This window comes from Dermacentor silvarum, chromosome 1 (genome assembly GCF_013339745.2).
Source record: "Dermacentor silvarum isolate Dsil-2018 chromosome 1, BIME_Dsil_1.4, whole genome shotgun sequence".
Classification (NCBI taxonomy): domain Eukaryota; kingdom Metazoa; phylum Arthropoda; class Arachnida; order Ixodida; family Ixodidae; genus Dermacentor; species Dermacentor silvarum.
This window is the reverse complement of record NC_051154.1, coordinates 247059553-247079581: the sequence shown is the minus strand read 5'-3', so window position 1 is coordinate 247079581 and position 20029 is coordinate 247059553. Positions and strand designations below refer to the sequence as shown.

Genomic DNA, 20029 nt, shown 5'->3' with positions numbered 1-20029 from the left:
TTAGCAATGTAGAGTATACCACTGTCCAGATGTAAGAAGTACCACTGTCAAGATGACCAAAAAACCAGGCCGGTATCGCCGAATCGCATGGCGCAAACTTTCTAGCACGTCAACAGAGAAGTATTTGGATTACTGTTTGATCTACAGGCAGATACGCATGGTGCACAATGCTTCTAGCGTCACAAAATGCAATCACCATCGTCTTCGTTTTTGGTGGTTGTCGCTTCGCTTTTTTAGAGGAAGACGAACGGTGACTTCGCAGTTGAGCGCTTTATCGCTTCGTTTGAGGGTCGTAGTGGTCACACTGGCAGCATCAAATTTCATCTCCGGCAATGATGCTTAACCCAAACGTGGTATCACTTCTAGTCATTTCAAGCCTGAAGCAGCAATTATTCGTCTGATTTCTTTTTATTAATTGATCTGTCAGTGTGCGAGGGATGGCTCTTGCATTGAGTTTCATTTCCATAAATTGTTGGGAAGGAAGTGAAGACACACACTGCTGTTTAATTCAGATCTTCGGATATTATGCGCACAGTAACACGGTGATTTTCATGCATTAATTGCGTGTCTCGTTCTACATTTGCAGCTGATTGACATTGACGTGCGGCCGACTCTAAGGTCACCCTTGTACCGTATCTCCGCCATCCCTAAAACTTTAGTGCCATTCAAAAACGCGGCTTCTTGATGACGCTTTGTCACCATACAAGTACCGAGTGAGACACTTCCTCCGAGGGACATACAAACCGTGTCGCGATATCCGTGCACCATTTTGGAGACAAATAGAACATCCAACTTCGAATATCCCCTCAAGGACTTTCCAAGAATACTGTAGCGTGACATGTTGTCAGGTACGAGTTTGTGCTGCTGTGGACAAAATGACGTTGGGAGGTGAAGAGGAGGTTGAAGTGTCCCTGGGTCTCCTGTCCTGCTGTGGTTATCCTCTCGTCGCGTCGGGCCACACCGAGTTCTTCGCCAAGTCACCAGCCTCACATATGAGATATCACCTGTGACTTCGACGTCTTGTACCCCACCAGGAACTGATATCGAGCACGTTTCGCGACTAAAGCCCTATAACTCGCACACTGATTCGACACCCTAAGAAGCATCGAGGCGATGCTTCTGCCGCCGGGGTTCAATGTTACATACGAGTTTGTGCCGCTGTGGACAAAATGACGGTGGGAGGTGAAGAGGAGGTTGAACGTCTCGGAGATCGGTAGATGGTGTAACCCTGGCCATTGAGCTACAACCTTGTAACTGTATATCTTGTAAATACATATATTTTCTCCCCGTAACATTTCTTGGCCCATATGTGAATGGCTGTCGTCCAAGAGGCTTTGTCTTACAGTTTTCTCATGACAGAATATGTTTTCCTACAATGTGCAAACTAGAAACCGAAGCTATCCGGTCTTCAGCTCATGTGTACATTGTATTTTGCGTATTTTCTGACGCAATTTACTTTTCCTTGCAGTTAGTTTAATAGGCCACATGTTCCATGTGTGCACTAGTGCAATATGCCACTTGAGCAATATGTCAATGTCCTGGCAGTGGATCTCCACAGGATGCCCTAGCCTAACCTAACATAGCCTAACCTAACCTTCCCTAGCCTAACCCTAAAATGATTGTTAACTCACTGCTTGGAATTTGTGCCCACATGTCACACGTGTAACGTCCAATTAAACGTAGAAACAAGTCGAACCGTGGGGGGTTGCTAAACATAGCTCTGCCGCCTAGTTAATTTACACAGGAGCCCTTCGAAGGCTGTCTGCTCTGAGCAGATACAAAAGGACTCAATGACACCTGTTTCTTGAATTTGAATATTATAGAAATAGACATGAAAAATCAATTCTGGAACTTTTCTGGTGATGACAATGCTAACATCACAAGCACAGAGTTACATTTTCTCACCACCAGCAGCGAGCAAGCATGCTTGTCCTTGGTCGCAGTTCTTTTTTTGTTGTTGTTTGTATGATGACATCGACTGGCCTAAGTTTGTACATTATACTGCGAAAGATGGGCGAGGATTACGCCTGAAAAATTTTAGCTTCCTGGAAGGAAGCTATCCTCTCTTGACTTCATATTTCACACTGCAACACTAAATTGCACTTCTAAGCTTTTGGAACTTGATAAATATTATTGCAACTTAATGAGAAAAAAAATTGACGTTTTACGTGCTAAAATGACGATCTGATTATGAGGCACACCGTCGTGGGCGACTCCAAACTAGGTTTCATCCCCTAGGGTTTATCTGGGTTTATGTGCATGCGACGCACGGCAGACGAGCGTTTTTACATTCCGTCGCCACCGGAATGCGGCCACCGCAGCCGGGATCGAACCCGCGACCTCGAGCTCAGCAGTGCAAAACGATAGCCAATCATGGGATACTGGGAGTGGTGCCACTTAATAGGCCTACAAGCCAAATTTAATTGCAAGTAAGTTAATAGCTTAAGGCGGCCTGGCATATTTTTTCTGAGAGAGGAAGCATTTGGCTGCCGCACAGTTTTCCAGCCAGCGCACACAGTTTATAAGACGTCGCTGCCTTGCAGGTGCTGACCTACGCGATTTCGGAGCCGTTGGCGCGCTTTTACCTAATTTCATATTGCAGTGCACATTTTTTTCTACATTGCGGCGGCCGTATTGTGTTGCGGGCGGAATGCAACAATGCTGGAGCATTGGGTGCACGTTAGCCCCAGATGGTCAAACATAATCCGGAGTCCCACACCATGGCGCGCCTCATAATCAGATTGTGGTTTTGGTGCGTAAAACGTCACAATTTAATACATTAATTATTGCCTTTCTATATCGCATGCTGCCTTAAAGGAACGAACAAAGCCCAATTCGGCCTAATTTCCCATTTCTGGGCTAGGGGGTTATACTACGGACATTAAACATGCTCAAACGAACAGAGCACACGTAAATCAGAGAGGTCACGTGCGAAATCGCGACAGAGTTAACTTTAGTAAAATTCGTAAAGAATTCACGCGTTTACTGCGTTCTGTTAAGAGCTCAGTGTTGTCTCCATTTGCACGTTTTGGCGGAGCCACTCATGAAGAGTGTCAACGGATTCGCGCGTATATACGTCCCGCGCCTACGAACAACCATGACCTATTTTTCCCTCGTAAATGGACGCGTCGCGCGGAACGTTACGTGCTGCGCGGTGATTGTTTGTTGTCCTCGACGCCCTTTTCTTTACTTCCGCAAAACCATCAAGTCACCTTGCTATAGTTGACACGCCCGCCTTCCAGAGTTGGAGCCGCCGCCAGCACCCGCAGTACCACCAGGCGGGGAAAGAAGTAAACTGCGTTCACAGATTCGTAAGGCATCCATCAAGTGGCGCTGTCTGCACGAGCTAGTGGGCTGGTTAGAGAAAGCGAACCATTCGCTGGCTCCCGCATGTTTGGTAAGAATAGCGCTTTCGTCAGTTCACCTTCTTTCGCGTGAATCGTTAGAACCGTACTTTAACCAGCCAAAGCGTGGTTCTGACCAATCACGGGAGGGTAACTGAACAGTTCGCTTTCTGAAACGTTACAGTATTGCGCCCCACTGTTGCGGCAGGGAGGCCTAGTTACGGTAGAAGCGAGGGAACTCCATCGCACGCTACGGTTACGGCTCGACCTACTCGGTTGCTTCTACGCAACATGTAACTGAGCGCAACGTGCCCCTGGGGCAGGGACTAGTGGGGCATTAGGTGATAGAGGGAAGGAGCTTCGCGAGCAGTGCAACTTATAGGCACTACTTTTAGGTTCTTCTTCACTTGACCACTGCGTTTATCGAGTATCATATTCTGGTGAACGATCAGTTTCGCATTCCATTCTGCTCGTCGTCGTCATTGGCTCGGGCGCCGGCGCACCACCGTTATCGCTGAGATGACGAATAATTAGCAGAATGTGAAGTTAACTAGATCATTTAAAAAGTATGGTCCAATATGTATAGGTACTATCCTAAAATCTGTTACTACCAAATAAACTGGAAACATGGAAAAAATGCCAAAGTTTTACCCGAAAGGCGAAGCATCACTTGCGATAGCAAATTAGTAGAGAGTTATACGGAGTAAGGATAGTAGTTTTATCAGCTGTATAAACTTGGACATGCAGCGACACCAGCAACGCGCAGAACTGTTGTCGACGCCGTCGGCGTTTTCCCCGCGTTTGCACCGAACGCGCGCGGCGTTGGTGACTATTGCCGGTGCCTCTGGGGGCAGCTCGGAGGTTTTCGACGAGATCAGAACGGGACACTCATCGAGAAGCGTCCGAAGTCTTTACCACCTTCTCGCCTCGCAACGTTTTTAATAATTACGCATTTGGTGCCGCAGCTAAACGTCGCCTCCCCTCCCTCCCTCCCGACCCCTCACGGCCTTTCGCGCGACGGAAGAAGTCGCGTTTACTATATATATATATATATATATATATATATATATGGTGATCGTAAAGAAGGAAATATACGCTTAATTCTGCAGCCCTTCAGGGAGCACGGCGCAGAACGCGCGTTTGCTCTCCGCTGTGCGTTCGCTCCCCTTGAAACCGCGAGTCCGTCGCGCGCTTTCTCTCGCACATACAGCATACGGCGCGCGGCGACGATTTCATCGCCGTTGACGTCATACGGAACCTCATGGCGACGGCGACGCCGATGGCAGAAATCCGCTTTGAGTGTCCATATAATTGCTATCGCAATAAAGTGCGCTTATCACTTGCCTGTGGTTTATCTATTGGCAGATTTGCAGAGCCCGAGTGCTCATTTTGTAGGTACTTTTGCCACCCTTCCTATCAGCATCATGAATCCCCAATCTAAATTTATTTGTTGTGACAATAATGATTAGTCCACACTGCCATATAATAAGCCCCATATAATTAACCTTTGACGATATCTAAGTCATTGCGAAAATGCAAAGATGTACGCGCTAGAACTGAAAGGAAGAAAACAAAGCTAGAGAATAAATTCCGGGGTCTGACGCACCAGACCCACAATCTGATTATGAGGCACGCCATACTGGGGGACTCCAGAATAATTTTGACCCCCTGGGGTTCTTTAACATGCACCCAAATTTAAGTACATGAGCGCTTTTACATTTCACCCCCATCAAAATGCGACGGCCGTGGCTGGGATCGAACCCATGTCTTCAAGCTCAGCATTTCAAAGTCATGTCCACTACGCTACCACGGCGGGTCTCGCAAAGAAGGCATGATTTGGTGTGCTCATTAGTTTAGGCACAGAAAGCATGATTGTGTCCTCCGGAGACCCGAACACAACTATGGGATATAATCGCTCTTCAGGGTGGTTTTTATTGCGTCCTGTTATGTTATGAACTTGAAAACAATTTCTTTATTTAAATAGCATGGTATAAGATGCCAAAACCTAAGTGTCCATGTACGCGAAAAAAATCTCCGTCATCTCCTTATGTTTGCTATGGTAAAAACTGCATTTCATTGCCTAAACGACGAGATGAAGACGGAAATACGTCTATAGTACGTTGCCATGTTGCCGCTGCGTTAGGTATTTTCATGCAATCTCAGTGATTTCGAAACATACCTCAAGGTTGCTTTCGGTCATCTGGGACGACACAAGTGTCTAGATCAACTGAGTGTCAAATTTCTCTAATGCGGATGATAAGGATATGATTAAACCACTTCTTTACAGTTACACATGCACCGTACTTGATACCCAGAATGAATATTTTGCGTAATCTCTTCCGAGTGAACTTCAAAACAACGTTGAAGGCAAGGAGCAATGTACTGTACAAGGGGTCTTAGGAGGGTATGAACTCAAACATGCCCACACTGACCCCCCCCCCCCTAAAAAAAGCACAACTTTGTGCAATACTCACGTTTCTAGATCCCTTTCGTACTCGAACACTGCACTCGTACTTTCCTGGGAGTGAACCTTGAGGCCCATGGCTGTTTCTGTGACAAGGAAGCGCAAACATAATGTAAAAAAATCATGTATAGCATTCTCGTCGTTAAATATTGTGCCCCCGAACCATTTGTGTGCACTGCAAAATCCTTTCTTTTATTCGCTACTGTATCTACATGAAAGCGATATGGTCGCCATTTTGCGGCGACATCTGTAGGTGCATCGCTTCGTAGAACAATACATTGTTCTGAATCAAATTGTCATCATAATAATAACTTGTCCATTAAGCGTAATTTTGGTACAGGATCAGTAGAATTAAACCTCATATAACCGCGAAGATACTGGGTTCACTGTATAGGTATTCTGCTGGAGAGTTCAATACAGCCACAATTAGTGAATATCAAGTTATGCCAAAATATCATTTCTTTATGTGCCAGCCAGGCTGGTTTACAAAAGCGATGAAACTTCACAAGTTGCTCTTTAACAGTGTAAAGCAGCATGTTTCCGTCGTTCATTAAATTACTGCCTTTGAATTACTGACCGAGTTCATTGAAATGTGTTGTAGCTTCTCAGAGCGGTGACAAGAGCCGCGCTAGCAATAATCGAAGCAGACAAGTGTGCAACCATGGCCAACTTGAACGAGAAGAAAGGGAACCGAGGGTCCCGATTTTTTTATTAATCATATCATAAGAAGCCAACAAAAATTCATGGCAACACTGAGCCCACTGCGAAAGATGAGTGTACATAAAAGGCAGACACGCTGTGTTTGATCTTCTTTGTGAGCCCTAGTGCTCATTTGTTTCGTTAATCGGAGCAGGCAGGTAGACGTGAACGCAACGACAGGAGACGCATTCCGAGGGGAGATGGATTAGTGCTATCGGCGTGTCTCATTATCCCATAGTGAGCTGCAGACACTCCTCTTTTCCTTCACAATGAGGAATCTAGAACGTCGTGCTCAAAGCACTGCGACGCAATTACTTTACCATAAAAAAATTGTGTGGACACTCGCACCGTCCTCTAGACATCCTCTAGACGGCGTCGTCTAGACGCAGAAATCTTCATGGAACAAGGTTGCTTCATGTTCGGCGCTTGTGAAGACGCTTATGTGAAAGTAGAGGCAATCTTTCTCGAGCAAATAGACCAGGTGACCCATGACTGAGTCATGTAACCGCGAATAGCGGATATTTGTAATCATTTACGGAGAAAAAGAAGTACAAAGTTAATACGGCTAGCTTCCAACTCATTTGGTATGATTACCTGCAGTGTGAAGTTCTATTCACAACGAACGCACTGAAGATAACAGTGGCGCACCAATTCAGAAAATAGTATGTTGCCAAAGCTATTCCCAGCATGGTGTTATACGTCCATTTAGAGATGAAAGCAAGAATCACTTTAAATATATCAATCGTGAATCGAGAACGATAACGGGCACAGCGTCGTTGCACCATGACACTAACCTTTCCCTAAGAACGCAATAGCGTCGCGATCTTGTCAACGAAGACATTGGCATAATCAATAGGAGACGTGAATGAATTTTGGAGGTAAGTGTGCGGTCGTGGCAAGGGGAGAGAGCTTCTGCTGCGAGAAGGGTAGCTAACCTCCTGCGACCATCGGCTACCAATACTTCAGTTACTTCTATGCGATTACTAACAAAACCCGTTTAAACATCGTGCATACCTCATGCACTTAAGGAATTATGCAGTGTAAGCAAAGCGTTTGTGAGACGGCAAGGCAAAATGGCGTGTCACAATGCGCAGTGGGTTTTGGCGACGAGCGTGTACCAGAAACATGGACGGTGGCGGAGCTTGTAGAGGAAGGGGAAGTTTTCTTCAGCCTTAAAACATGTTGAAACACATAAGGCGACATGCTGACATGCGCCACACGTGTCATACAAATAGAAAGTTAACAAACATCTTTACTATAGATATAGAACCGCTGAAACTGTATAATGCGGATTCAGCATATCTGGCTTAGAATGAATGACGGAGCGGCTGCACGGACTTCTTTTTCAGTCATAAACTTCTACATTTATTGTCAGCCAGAAAAGCGCCCTCTCTCACTTTTAAGTAAATTGCTGCTATGTGCATTAACAAGTTATGCGTGTGTTTCTTGCTGATGGGCAGTGCATCGGGCCGGCACGGGGGCAATCGCACTCGAAACCAACCATTGGACAAGTAATTTTCTTTTTCTGTGGACCCACAGTTTCCATTCGGCAAGCCGACAACGATATGCGAAATGACGGGATGATAGGCAAAGAAAGCTGCGCTTTAAAATTCTTGGGTTGGACAGCACTTTACAGCTTCCCATATGGTATTGTAAGAAAACACGCAAACGGCTCTGGTGAGGGGCCCTTGAAGTGCCACACGTGGCGATGCTCAGCGTGTATGCAGGCCGACAAGATATACTCTCTGGAATAGAATTTATTCTCTTTTTCATATGAGAAGCAACGTAAAATTGTGCGCGATGCTTAAGTAGGAGTAAAAGTAGTCATAAGCTCACAAAACACCTTCAATAGGACCGTGCCTCGTCTGCAAGCGGAACTGTCCATAGGATTTGTAGCATCCGGTGTTCCATATCTGAACCCGGTATACATCGCCCGTTATACAACCTGATCAAAATACGCATGTTTATTTAAGCTTCAAGTTTGTTATTGTGATAGCAATTGTATGGACACTGCAAGAGCATTTCTGCCATCGCCATTGTCGTCGTCGTCGCCGTGCGCCCTATTCTGTAAGTGCGAATGAAAGCGTGCGACGGTGAGCCGGCAATCGCGGCTCTATATCGCGCACGCAAGATAAGGAAGCGGCAAGGAATCGCACCGTCTTCTAGTCGCGCGCCACGCTCCGGAGGGAGGGTAGTAAGGGGGGAGGGGGCGCGTTTTACTCCGCGCCGGCCGAGCGACCGCGCGCACCCGCTTGATTGCAAGGCTCCGAGGTGTGACGATTCTCTTATGGCTGCGATGCCCGGACCACGTGTAGTGAATTCCGATTCACTTTGAGCGGCCATGCTCGGACCGCGTGCAAACGCATGGTAATCGGCATGCCTGACGATCTCGCTCGTCAACATTAATAGACGTGTCAGTCGCGAGGGTCAGAGACGAAATCTGTCGTCCCGCCCTGCAATCCTTCCTACCCGTTGAAGATGTTCACCCCGCTACGGTCACCCACCATCTCTACTTCATGTTAAAAAAAAAAACAACGTACAGCGTGAAATGACAAGGACTGATAGAGACGACAAACACAGCGCAGTGTTTGTCGTCTCTATCAGTCCTTGTCAGTTCCCGCTGTACGTCGTTTTTTACCATGAATTAACAACTAACCCAAGCAACCACCCTCGTTCAATTCATCTCTACTTCGCCTGGTTTGCCCTGTCCTGCAGTGGGGGAGATGAGAGTGCCCGAATGGTGAGGGGTATAAGAAAGCCAGCCAGCAGCCACGTGGAGAACACTTTTGCTTACGTGCAGGTGCATTTCTTATATGTTTTCTTTGTAGCACACCACTCACCCGTAACCATGTATTAAACTTCTGTTATTTGTTTTTACGTCGCCTCGTCTTCCCTGCCGGACCCTCTCCGATGGTCAACCTAGTTCGAGCTCCAAGCAGACGCTGTTGAAGGTACCCCCAAACCCCTCCCGTAACAGGGGGTAGGGAGTGTAGGGAGTGGGGAGGGCACGTACTACGCCGCGTGCTTTCACTCGAGCGGCTGTATCTTGAAAGCGATCTGCGGCGGGGGCAGAGTCCTTGCTCCCTGCGCTGTGTTTTTGCGGCTTAGTTCGCGTTGATGCCAGTTGTGGTACCAAGGTGAATTCGCTCGCTGCTGCTGCCGCGCTCACTCACTACAGCGTTCCGACAGCAAGTTTCCGCAGTCATCGAGTGAGATGCGTTCATGTTTGCTTCTGTGCGCGCAACACCATGCTTGTTAATTTAGTTAGTATGCCTATGTTTACAAGTTTATACGGCCGATAAAACTACTTTCCTTACTTCGTATAGCTGTCCACTAGTTCGCTATCGCAATCGATGCTTCGCCTTTCAGGCGAAATTGAGACATTTTTTTTTTCAATATCGGGACACAGAGTTGGTCTTACACGAATAAAGGCAAAAGCTTGCGGGATTTACACCCCGGTAACATGGCAAGTACAGTGTACATATATCTGTATTATGGCACATGAGTTGTGCGGAATCCCACAAACTGTAGAAAGGTCGATGAAAGGGAAAATTCTCAACTACCCGAATGTAGCCCGAAGCTGCAAAGGCAGCCGACACGGGTTTCTCAGAACGACAGCTTCGCAGTTGAGGAAAACCAGACAAGGACCTTTTTTTTACGCTACTGCGAAGCTTCTTTCGAGAAGCTCGTATGGGCTTCTTCGTGCTACATTCGGGTGTGTGGCAATTTTCGTTTCATGTTTGGATTACTTAATTATTCATTTGCTTAGTGCATGAAAGCAACCTTTAGGACAATTGTGATAAAAATACAACTCTTGCACTCGGTTCTATGTGGTAATGCACTAAATGAGCACATCTAGCATACTCATTAGGCGCGCATGATCACAAAAATGCACGCGTTACCTCATTAAAGGGGGGCTACCCAATGTAAGCCACGCCCTCCTTCATTCCTATACACGACACGAATGCCTCAAAAGTAATATCAAGTCCCGTTGCTGCAAGTCTCGTCTAACCTTCTTTGGAGAAATGCTATTCCTTGTGCGAATGGTATACCAGTGCATGAGTAGGCATGCAGTGTTTTTCATCGTTCGGTGCCATTTTAGCAACCTTCTTTCAAAAAGTCTTTGTAGTGGTTAAGTCGGTAGTTTGAGTGGATGTGGGGCCGTCAGGGCACTGATATTTCTGGCAACTTTCGCATCTACTCAATTACTCAATCTACTCAGTCTACTGAATTAAAGAGCCTCACCGCAGATTGTGGCCAGGGCGCACCTCGAGAGCGTGGGGAACAGGTTGACGTACGTGTTGTTTGCCAGCTGGCTTAGTTCCTGAACAAGCCGGTCGCCCTGGTCATTAATGATGGACAGGAAATTGTCCAGCACCCGAAAGTGAAACGCCGGCGTGAGGAGCTTCCGGTGTTGCCGCCAGCGATCTCCATAGCTGCGTGGAGACGTCGCGCGGCGCAATTATTTCACGTACAATAGAGTTCTAGATTAGGGGACGCAAGAGGAAAGAGGCTTGTGTCGCACCTGCATACGCAAGCCCCCACTTGGGTCCCAGAAAAACCCAAAAGGGCTTTGGGTCCTTGGGTGCGCACTTCGCTTGTATCCCCCGAATATAAAGCTTTTTAATGACACGACTAGCTGTTTGCTACCTTCAGGAATACTTTCGTCTTCAACTTTCGCCGTATTGTAGGCCACAGTTTAAAGAGGGGTCGTTGCCTGCATAGCCGAGTCCTAAAGTTGTCACGAAAATAAAAAAAAAACCTTATAACTTGATTCAGAGATATGTCATAGGCAAATTCACCGCAAACATCATCAACAACATTAATAACAACAACAACAAACAGTTCTTTCTTCGACCTTGTTCATGTGGAATATTAACTGCATTTTACTCTCTTCAACGAACAATACGCGCGAAGGTTAGTTTTAGATATCAAAGAATGGCTTGCTCTCACATTTACAGACCTGATAGCTTCATTTTCAACATTCTTTTATTTAGTTATAAAATACTGCAGGCCCTACTTTGGGCCCTAGCAGAAGTGTTAATAGTTACAAGTTACAGAAATTATACAATAAATATAGATCAAGTACAAAGTAAACTAAAAACGGCCACACAAAGCTACAAAATATGAAGTACAAAGTAACTAACTAGAGAAATGATTACAGAATTTATACAAAATAAGAATAAGTAATTTAATGAAAATATGACGTTTTACGTGCCAAAGCCATGATCTGATTATGAGGCACGCCGTAGTGGGGGACTCCAGAATACTAATTTGGACCACCTGGAGTTCTTTAACGTGCACCTAAATCTAAGTACACGGGTATCTTCGCATTTCGTCCCCATCGAATTTCGGCCGCCATGGCCGGGATTTGATCCCGTGACCTCGTGCTAAGCAGCCCAACACCATATAGCCACTAAGCAACCACAGCGGATAAGATCAAGTACGAGGTAAAACAAGCACAAGAGCAAAATGCAAGAGAGACTTGTAGAATATAGCTAGGTTAGAGAAAAAGTAAAACGACACATAGAACACACCAATGTAGGAGAAGATACATAGCCCATTGCACATGAGTAATGAAGCTACAAGGGACCATATCCCTTGCTCTAAAAAGTGCGTTTGGTTTGTTTCGCAATTAACTTTGACTTTTGCATTGCACCATCAAGTATAGCACCTGTTTTTTCTCGTCGCCGAAATAACGTTTGCTGTTTATACGCAAGTGACGCACCTGTCCACGTACAGAATAAATTAAAATTGAAATAGCACTGTATGTGATGTCTTAAAAGCAGTCTGCTATACACTAACTGCAGTTACCAATTTTCTGCCATTATCTCGATCAAAGCGCCATCTGCGCACGCGCGCCAACCTCAGTGCGTAGGCACGTGTACCTCGGGCCACGCATTCCAGTATATAGTGTATTGCGCTTATGCTAAATAGTACGCTCTGAAGCATAATTGTGCCTCAAAGGCTTACTGATTATTTTACTGGTGTGCCGCGTGGTCGTGCATCTATCTGCACGACTTGTAAAGCACCGCCTTTAATACTTGGCCGAACACCTCAGTGGTACTCTTCTACCGTACAAGTGAGCCGGTGACCGCAACCAGTGAAGTGGTTGGAATCCTTCTGCCGGAAGATTTAATTACAAATTTTAAAGAGCATTCCCATCAGAAAGTGACAACAGATACTGTCATTTGTGGCGGAAACTGAGCGCAGGAAACTATTGGCCCAAAAGCGTTATTACATTCAAAGGATTGCTTTGACTAAAATCAGTGAAGTCTTCTGAACTCCCTCAAGACAAGCCACAAGGCTTCCGCTTTTCTATCTCGCCAGACACCTACCTGGTCAGCAGGCCTCCCGAACCAAGCCACGGGTGCATATTGTCGTAGATAACAGACTTCTTTAGGTTGGACGTACTTGAAAGCAGAGGCTGCAATAACATTTGCATATGCATGAAATTCCAATGCATGAAAACTCTAAATTAAGGTGCGCATGTAGAATTACAAAAATATGCAACGCGCTAATGCTGATTATTACGCGTGCTTTGTTTTGCGTGTTTTGACGGCGATGCCCTTTTTTCACCGAGAGAGAGAGATAATTTATTTGATATTTATTTTTCACCGAAATGTCACTGTTATCAATTTGTCGCTCGGAACATAGGCTCTGTTCTCGACACGCATGGTCGCTGCACGGCCGCTATTATCTGCCATCTTGACTCTCTCACTAGCTATCGAGAGGTCACGTGTTTTGAAATTTGTGCCGGGAAACGGAAGTTTTGCAAAATGGAATTTCGCGTTTTCATCAGAATGACAAAACGTGACGTGGAGCTCCAAATTTTATCGACTAATACTTTTTTGTGGTCCTTTCCATCTATATTGCGACGTGAGCACTTTAAAAATAAAGTGGACGGTAGCATGCAGAAGCCCGTGCAATCCATCTGCAATTTCGCGAATATGTGGTGGCGTTTCAAGCTGCCGGCCTGTCAGCTTGTTGATTGGCTGAAAGAATATCCCGTGAAGAGCGTCATAGGAAGGGCCGTTTTGCAAACGTCAATTTGACGTTGCGTGACGTTGCGCTGGGCCGCCATTGCAGAGATTTTCCGCCACAATTTGTGGTGCGACGAGCCGCGCTAATTATGGTAATGAGCGGCCATATGCAATAGCGACAGAGAGGCATGCGTACCGCCGCATTTTCCCTGTCATTTGGGGCCATGAAAATGTTTTGTTCACAAGAAGTGCTCATAGCATTTGCATCGCTCTCGGGTGGTGTTGGCATTTGTGTTTCGAACCCTCATATTTATAAAAAACACGTTTATTTGAAATAATATTGGTTGAAACTAACAAACTTTCTGCAACTTCTTGCACTTTTTACTACTGCGTTTGTATCGTAATCAATATTAATGGCTTTTCGCCTCATCAAAGGCTATGACAACGGCGAGTTTTTAATTACAAAAAAAAAATGTACGCAAGGCGGCGCCTTGAAGTTCCCTTTCGCGGTGCGAGTAAGCAGCGGAGGGAACAAGAGATGGCCGCGCCGGCGCTTGCGTCGCGCAAGCGGATACCTGTGGCGCGCTCAACGCTATCGATGATATTCGGCCACTTGCCAGCCAGACGAGTCGGGCTGAGTCGTTTGAGTTTCACGAGATAGCGATAACGCGGCCGAGAGCGTGCACTCACCATCACTGGTAGGTCGTGCATAGAGTAACATATACAAGGATAAGAGAGGGCACTTCCATAGGTCCCTGCGGCCGATTTTGGTTCGCAGCGCACCTAGCGGGTGTGTAATCTACACAGACTCAGAGATTGGGCCGCAGGAACACTAATCTCGAAGGCTATCTTCTGGTGATTAGAAATATTAAACGGCCTCCAAGATTGCTTCCGTGCGAGTGCTCGTCCCGGGGGCTATATTTCGATTTTTTTAACGCGTTGCTTGCATGCATCGAGTAGCTTCGCGTAAGCTGTACCGCCAGAGCAGCAAGCACACGATGCCACTGTTTATGCAGACATTTTAAATAAACGTGACAAGTGTTGGAAGAGACGAAACAATTTATTTTCAAGTCATATCCCCAGTAAGCACATGCACACTTTTTTTTTCGCAATGCACAGAAAGATGCACAGAAAGATGGTTGCACTGCAAAGTGCACGACTTGAAGTCACGCCTCGAAGAAAATAGCGGAATGTCCGGAAGAGCCGCGATCCTGGACATTCCGCCGTTTTCTTCGAGGCGTGACGTAGGCGCGACGCTTACAAAATGGCGCTGATGGCCCCGATTTGCTTTCGTAAGGTGACGCAAATTTGACGCTTCGCCTAAGAAACTAATGTAGGCATTGAGCCTAGCGTTCTTGATAAAGCCAAACAGTTTTCCTCCCCGGTAAAAATAAAGCAGCTAGCTCAAAGCGTACGATTATTCTATACAAACCGTTTCTCGCTTCCGTCGTCTGCATGCGCACATCATAGAGAAAGAAATTCTGAATTTCTTTCTCTATGCGCACATGCTGTCGTCCGCTTCATTAGCTTGGATGCGTGTCCTCGGAAACGGAACGAGTCATCGTATATTGGCGCCCACGCGGTTGCTTTCTACCTTGGGACAACATAAGTGACCTACCAGTGATGATGAGCGCATGCTCTAGGCCACGTTATCGCTATCTCGTGAAACGCAAGTGACTCAGCCCGACTCGTATGGCTGAGAACCGGCCGAATACCATCGATAGCGTTGTGCGCGCTACAGGTATCCGCTTGCGCGACGCAAGCGCCGGCGCTGCCATCTCTTGTTCACTTCGCTGCTTACTCGCAGTGCGAGAGCAAACTCCAGGGTGCCGCCTTGCGTACATTTCCTTTTGTAATTTAAAAGCTGCCGCTGTCATAACCTCTCATGACGCGAAAAGTCATTAATATTGATTAAGATACAAACGCAGTAGTGAAAAGTGCAAAAAGTCGCCGAAAGTTTGCTAGTTTCAACCAATTTTACTTCAAATAAAGGTGTTTTTAATAAAAATGATGGTTCAAACCACACATGCCTACGCCTTCCGAGAGCGATGCAAATGCTATGAGCACGCGTTACGGACAAAATATTCTCACGGCCCCAAATGACAGGGAAAATGCGGCGATACGCATGCCTCTCGACCGCCATTGACTATGGCCACTCATTAACATAATTCGCGCGGCTCGTCGCACCACAAATTAGGGCGGAAAATCTCTGCAATGGTGACCCAGCGCAACGGTACGCAACGTCAAATTGACTTTTACGAAATAGCCCTTCCTGTGACGCTCCTCACGCGATATTCCTTCAGCCAATCAACAAGCCGACATGCCGGCTATCGTGGAACGCCACGACATATTCGCGAAATTACAGATGCATTGCACGGGCTTCGGCACGCTACCGTCCACTTTCTTTTTGAAGCACTATAAAGACGCAATATAGGTGCCAAGGGCCACAAAGAAGTATTAGTCGATAATATTTGCGGCTCCACGTCACGTTTCGTTATTCTGATGAAAACGCAAAATTGCATTTTGCAAAACTTCGTATCCCGGCACAAATTTCAAAACGCGTCACCTCTCGACAGCCAATGAGAGAGCCAACATGGCGGATAATGGCGGCCGTGCAGCCACCATGCGTGTCAAGAATAGAGCCTCAGGACGCGTGTACTGCTGCGTACGACCATTTTTAATGTCGCGGATTTTGTAGCAAAAAATTGGCAGCCGATCCGCGAAGTGTATCTGATGATGGAGCGAAGCTTCTTGGACGATTACGGCTGCTTCTTGAGCTTTCGCTTCGGGGTCTTGCTGCCGTTGCCGGCGTGCTGCTGCTTCTCGTGCTCGTAGCTCGGGGTTAGCTTCGTGGCGTTGCCGTTGGGCTCCCGCGTCTCGTTCTCGAACTGTAGGATCTGAGTCACGACGTTTGCGCTTACGTTCGCGATCCTCCAAACTGCAGTGCTAAGTGTAGCGACAGCGGCGTGGCGCCGGTGCGACACCTGTGCGTGGTCGGTATGCGCGCTGCGTGCGCGACGGGGAGATACGACGACGACGGCGACAACGGACATCGTGAGAGCCTAAGGAGCTTCGCTCCTAAAAAAGTCTGGTGTAATCAGATTGCGCGCAGGACACGAATGCTGTTGTACGTACGTACATTCTCGAATGTAAGCGAGCGCGAGTAAGTACTGTAGGACATACTGTGATGCTTGTAAAAACTGCGGATTGACTTGAGCTGCGAGTTTAGATTTTCGACGGCCGACGACTTTGTTCCCCGCTATCGTTTTGCTTTGAGTGTTGCTTGCGTTTCTTGACACAAGTTCGCCGAAATGAAGAGTTATATTCTTAACTACCCCTCTTGGCAGTGTTTGATCATTCGCCGTCACTACAACGTGACACAATTTTTTAAAGAAGATGGCGTATCCTAACCACGCAGCTGTACCCGCCTAGGATTCCTGCATTGAAAATGCTTGGGAAGTGAGCAAGAGCGAAAGAAACCAAGATTGATGATTACGTACTAACCTCGTGCAATATGTATGTCTCTGACGAAGAATGTCTTCCTTGTCGTTTCGAAACGCGCTGTTATAACACGGGCTGACATCTGAGCAATAGACAAGACCGCGGAAGCATTCTAATTGATGCAGTAATTTCTTTCAAAGTTGTTTCTCTGGGAGCCATAACATTCCTTCAAATTTGGACGATCTCCGTAGACTTGCGTATTGGTACGTCACACAAACTTCGCAAGAGGCCCTCGGGCTGCAAGGAAATGTACAGCTCTGACGTGCTGTGTTTGTCCCCCTAGACGTATTGAATTTATTCCCGTAATAGATTTGCGGTTCGTTACGTTTATACTCATTCGGGCAAAACGTTGCTTTCCTACCGAAGCCACCACGGTTTTCGGGTAGCGGCTTTTAAGTGCTCAGGTTCTTGACGTTCTAAATTCAAAGACTTTAGCCAGACTTCTTGAGTGTTGCTCTGCGGATTTTTCGTGTACTTGTTAATGCTTATGATCAATGTTACGATGGTGTTGAACATGCTGAGAATACATTTTTATTCTCCATCCTTAAATCTAAATTCTCACTTACACGGCACTTAATAGAAAGAGATCTAACTTTACCTAACAAACTCAGCTAATCTAGAATTGAAATTATGTTAAAGGGAATCAACTTCAGTTCAGCATCTTTCGTAATAAATGAGCCGCAATTTTTTGAACACACTCTTTGACAAGGTTGTACAACAACCTGTCCTTCTTTAGTTATTCCAAATAGACCACATTATTATTGTATTTGGACAACATCCAACGACTTACCTCTGCTGTCTCCGCCGTGCAAAGGAACACTATTGGGTTAAATCCTGCGTATATCTTGAAAACTCCCTTCGGCCGGTGGACTTCACTCAAACCACGAATCCATTGGAAAAAGTCTGCGAAATTACGAAAAAAACCTGACCCGAGTCTTTGGATCCTCCATGATAAACGCGCGTATTATTATTATTATTATATTCGGCGGTTGCACGTGCAAAACCACTATATGATTATGAGGCACGATGAAAGCCCGTAATAGCTCTCTTGTCGGAATCTGTCTAAATGATCTACATTGGGCGGTTGGACGATCGGATATTATTTTTTTGCACTTATTTGACCTCGTAGGCAAGCTTCTAATTTCAGAACCTGTGGTCCTTCTGGAAAGTCACCCTCTCGTCCACCTTCAAAACGTTTTTAGTCTTTTAAAAATATTACGCATCCCTTACGCTATTTGGCTTTTTTTTTTGCACATTTGGTGAAGCGAGTCAGGTGCACTGCACTTATCAACCACAAGCGGGTTAATGAAACTATCTCAAAGTGCAGCCGGCTATGGTTTTTAGAAGCACAGTTCTGTAAACACAGATCTCTGGGCTGCGCATTGCAAGGCTTGGTGATTTAATTAATACTGAAGTTCTAGTGAACGGCAAAGAAAGAAAGACGAAATAAATATTACGTATCTCTCATTTTGAACATTTGATAGAGTGAATCATGACGCACTGCCTTATCAGCCATATGACAACCATTGCTCGCAGTACAGAATGAGACACTCCCAACAGAAATATCAAACACAGAAGAAATCAAAGAGAGAACAACGTAGAAATAGCACATGTAGCTTTACGGCAAGTTTCCATCGCATTCGACAAAAGAACACTAATATTCTTGTCACCTACGACAAATTCCAAAGGCCTGAAACGCGCTTGAAGCCAGGTAAATAATTAAGCCGGAAGCTAACATAAAAAAAAACGGATTTTGACTGCTACTATTCGTTCTACTACCCATAACACTTAAAGTACGCAGTAAAGCGAAAGGCAAGAAAAAAGGCGCTCACCCACTGTGTTTCCGGTTCGCCTAGGATTTGTAGACAGGGAGTGTATAAAGTAGCGCGGCGTGAAGAGCACAGCCCAACGGCCTCCTGGGCCAGGAATGTCTTCGAGGGCCCTGAACAGCCGATACTGGTACCAGCACCATGAAATTAACTTGGCGGCACCGAAAGCGACGAGCAGGGCCGCTACGGCTCTACACGACATCCACAGCCACAGCGAATAGGTTCGAACCGACGCTGCCGTATTCAACATAGCTCCCCAAGAACGGCTTCCCAGGCTCTCTTCCGGGCTCACAAGTAAGATGAAGCGCATCGGAGCAGACTAACTTCATCGCCACCGTAGCGCCGCGCCGAGAGAGAGAGAGAGAGAGAATAAACATCTTTATTATGTAAATGCAGCTTTGGAGAGGCGTCCTCATTCCAGAAGCCGAATAGGGAAATGAGCCTGGGACTACACTGCCATGAAAAGCCGGAGACTGCTCGTCGGCTCACGCATACCAGACGACACAGGGCCAAGCGGTGACGAATGGTTTTCTGTCTCGGTTTGTTTGTCTTTCGCGGCGCCCGTTTTTTTTTTTTTTGGTAGCCATAACTTGCTCGGCACGGTACAAGAAGATCGGCTAATGGAGTAAGACGGCGTGACGGTCAACACACGTGCATAGCCGCCCGTCTGAGGCGTTGATACGCGTTGACGGCACGACGACGGCGCTTGGCCTCTCGCCAGGATTGCGCACTTTACTGCTCTTCGCGCCTTCCGCTCAGCTCTTAACTCTTTCAGCACGAAATCTTGGCCTAATGCCAAGGAATGGCTTGAAAGGAGCAGAAAAAAAACTAATCTTGAACATTGCGTTAGATAGTACAGCCGATGGTGCTGCGGCACGATTTATTCTTTCCCGTTGTCACGTGCTCCGCAAGAAGATGAAGGTACGTGAGTGGCCATATCCATGCCGAAGGAACCGAGTCAAGTCGCTGTGTGTGTACAGAAGCTCCCCGAGCGGACACAGAGTGCAAACACGACTGGCGGTATTTGTTCTCTGGCGAGAAAGAGAAGAGGAATGTTTGCTTGCAGCCAGAGGATATTTTCCGTCAACCAGACTGTTTCCTTACCACGAAATCTTCCTCTCCTGCACGCAGTCGTACGGGTAGCGTACAGGCAATCATACTGGTTTTCTTGATCACTCACAGTGGGTTGTGCTGTTTTTCGTAGTTTTT

General features: G+C 46.4%; 1 protein-coding gene across 2 annotated transcripts in view; it reads right to left on the bottom strand.

The window, feature by feature from the left end:
* Nucleotides 1–19572, bottom strand: part of LOC119437020 (cytochrome P450 4V2-like) — a 76101-nt gene extending 56529 nt beyond the window's left edge. The window contains exons 1-5 of one of the 2 annotated variants that reach the window (XM_037704080.2): nt 18824–19572; nt 17782–17894; nt 12846–12934; nt 10753–10943; nt 5819–5894 (exon numbers count right to left, since the gene is read on the bottom strand). In XM_037704080.2, the coding sequence (XP_037560008.1) occupies nt 5819–5894; nt 10753–10943; nt 12846–12934; nt 17782–17894; nt 18824–19130 (776 nt within the window). In that variant the 5' untranslated portion in view covers nt 19131–19572. The remainder of the gene's footprint in view (nt 1–5818; nt 5895–10752; nt 10944–12845; nt 12935–17781; nt 17895–18823) is intronic. The other variant, XM_049660222.1, reaches the window with a different exon arrangement.
* Nucleotides 19573–20029: the final 457 nt, after the last annotated feature.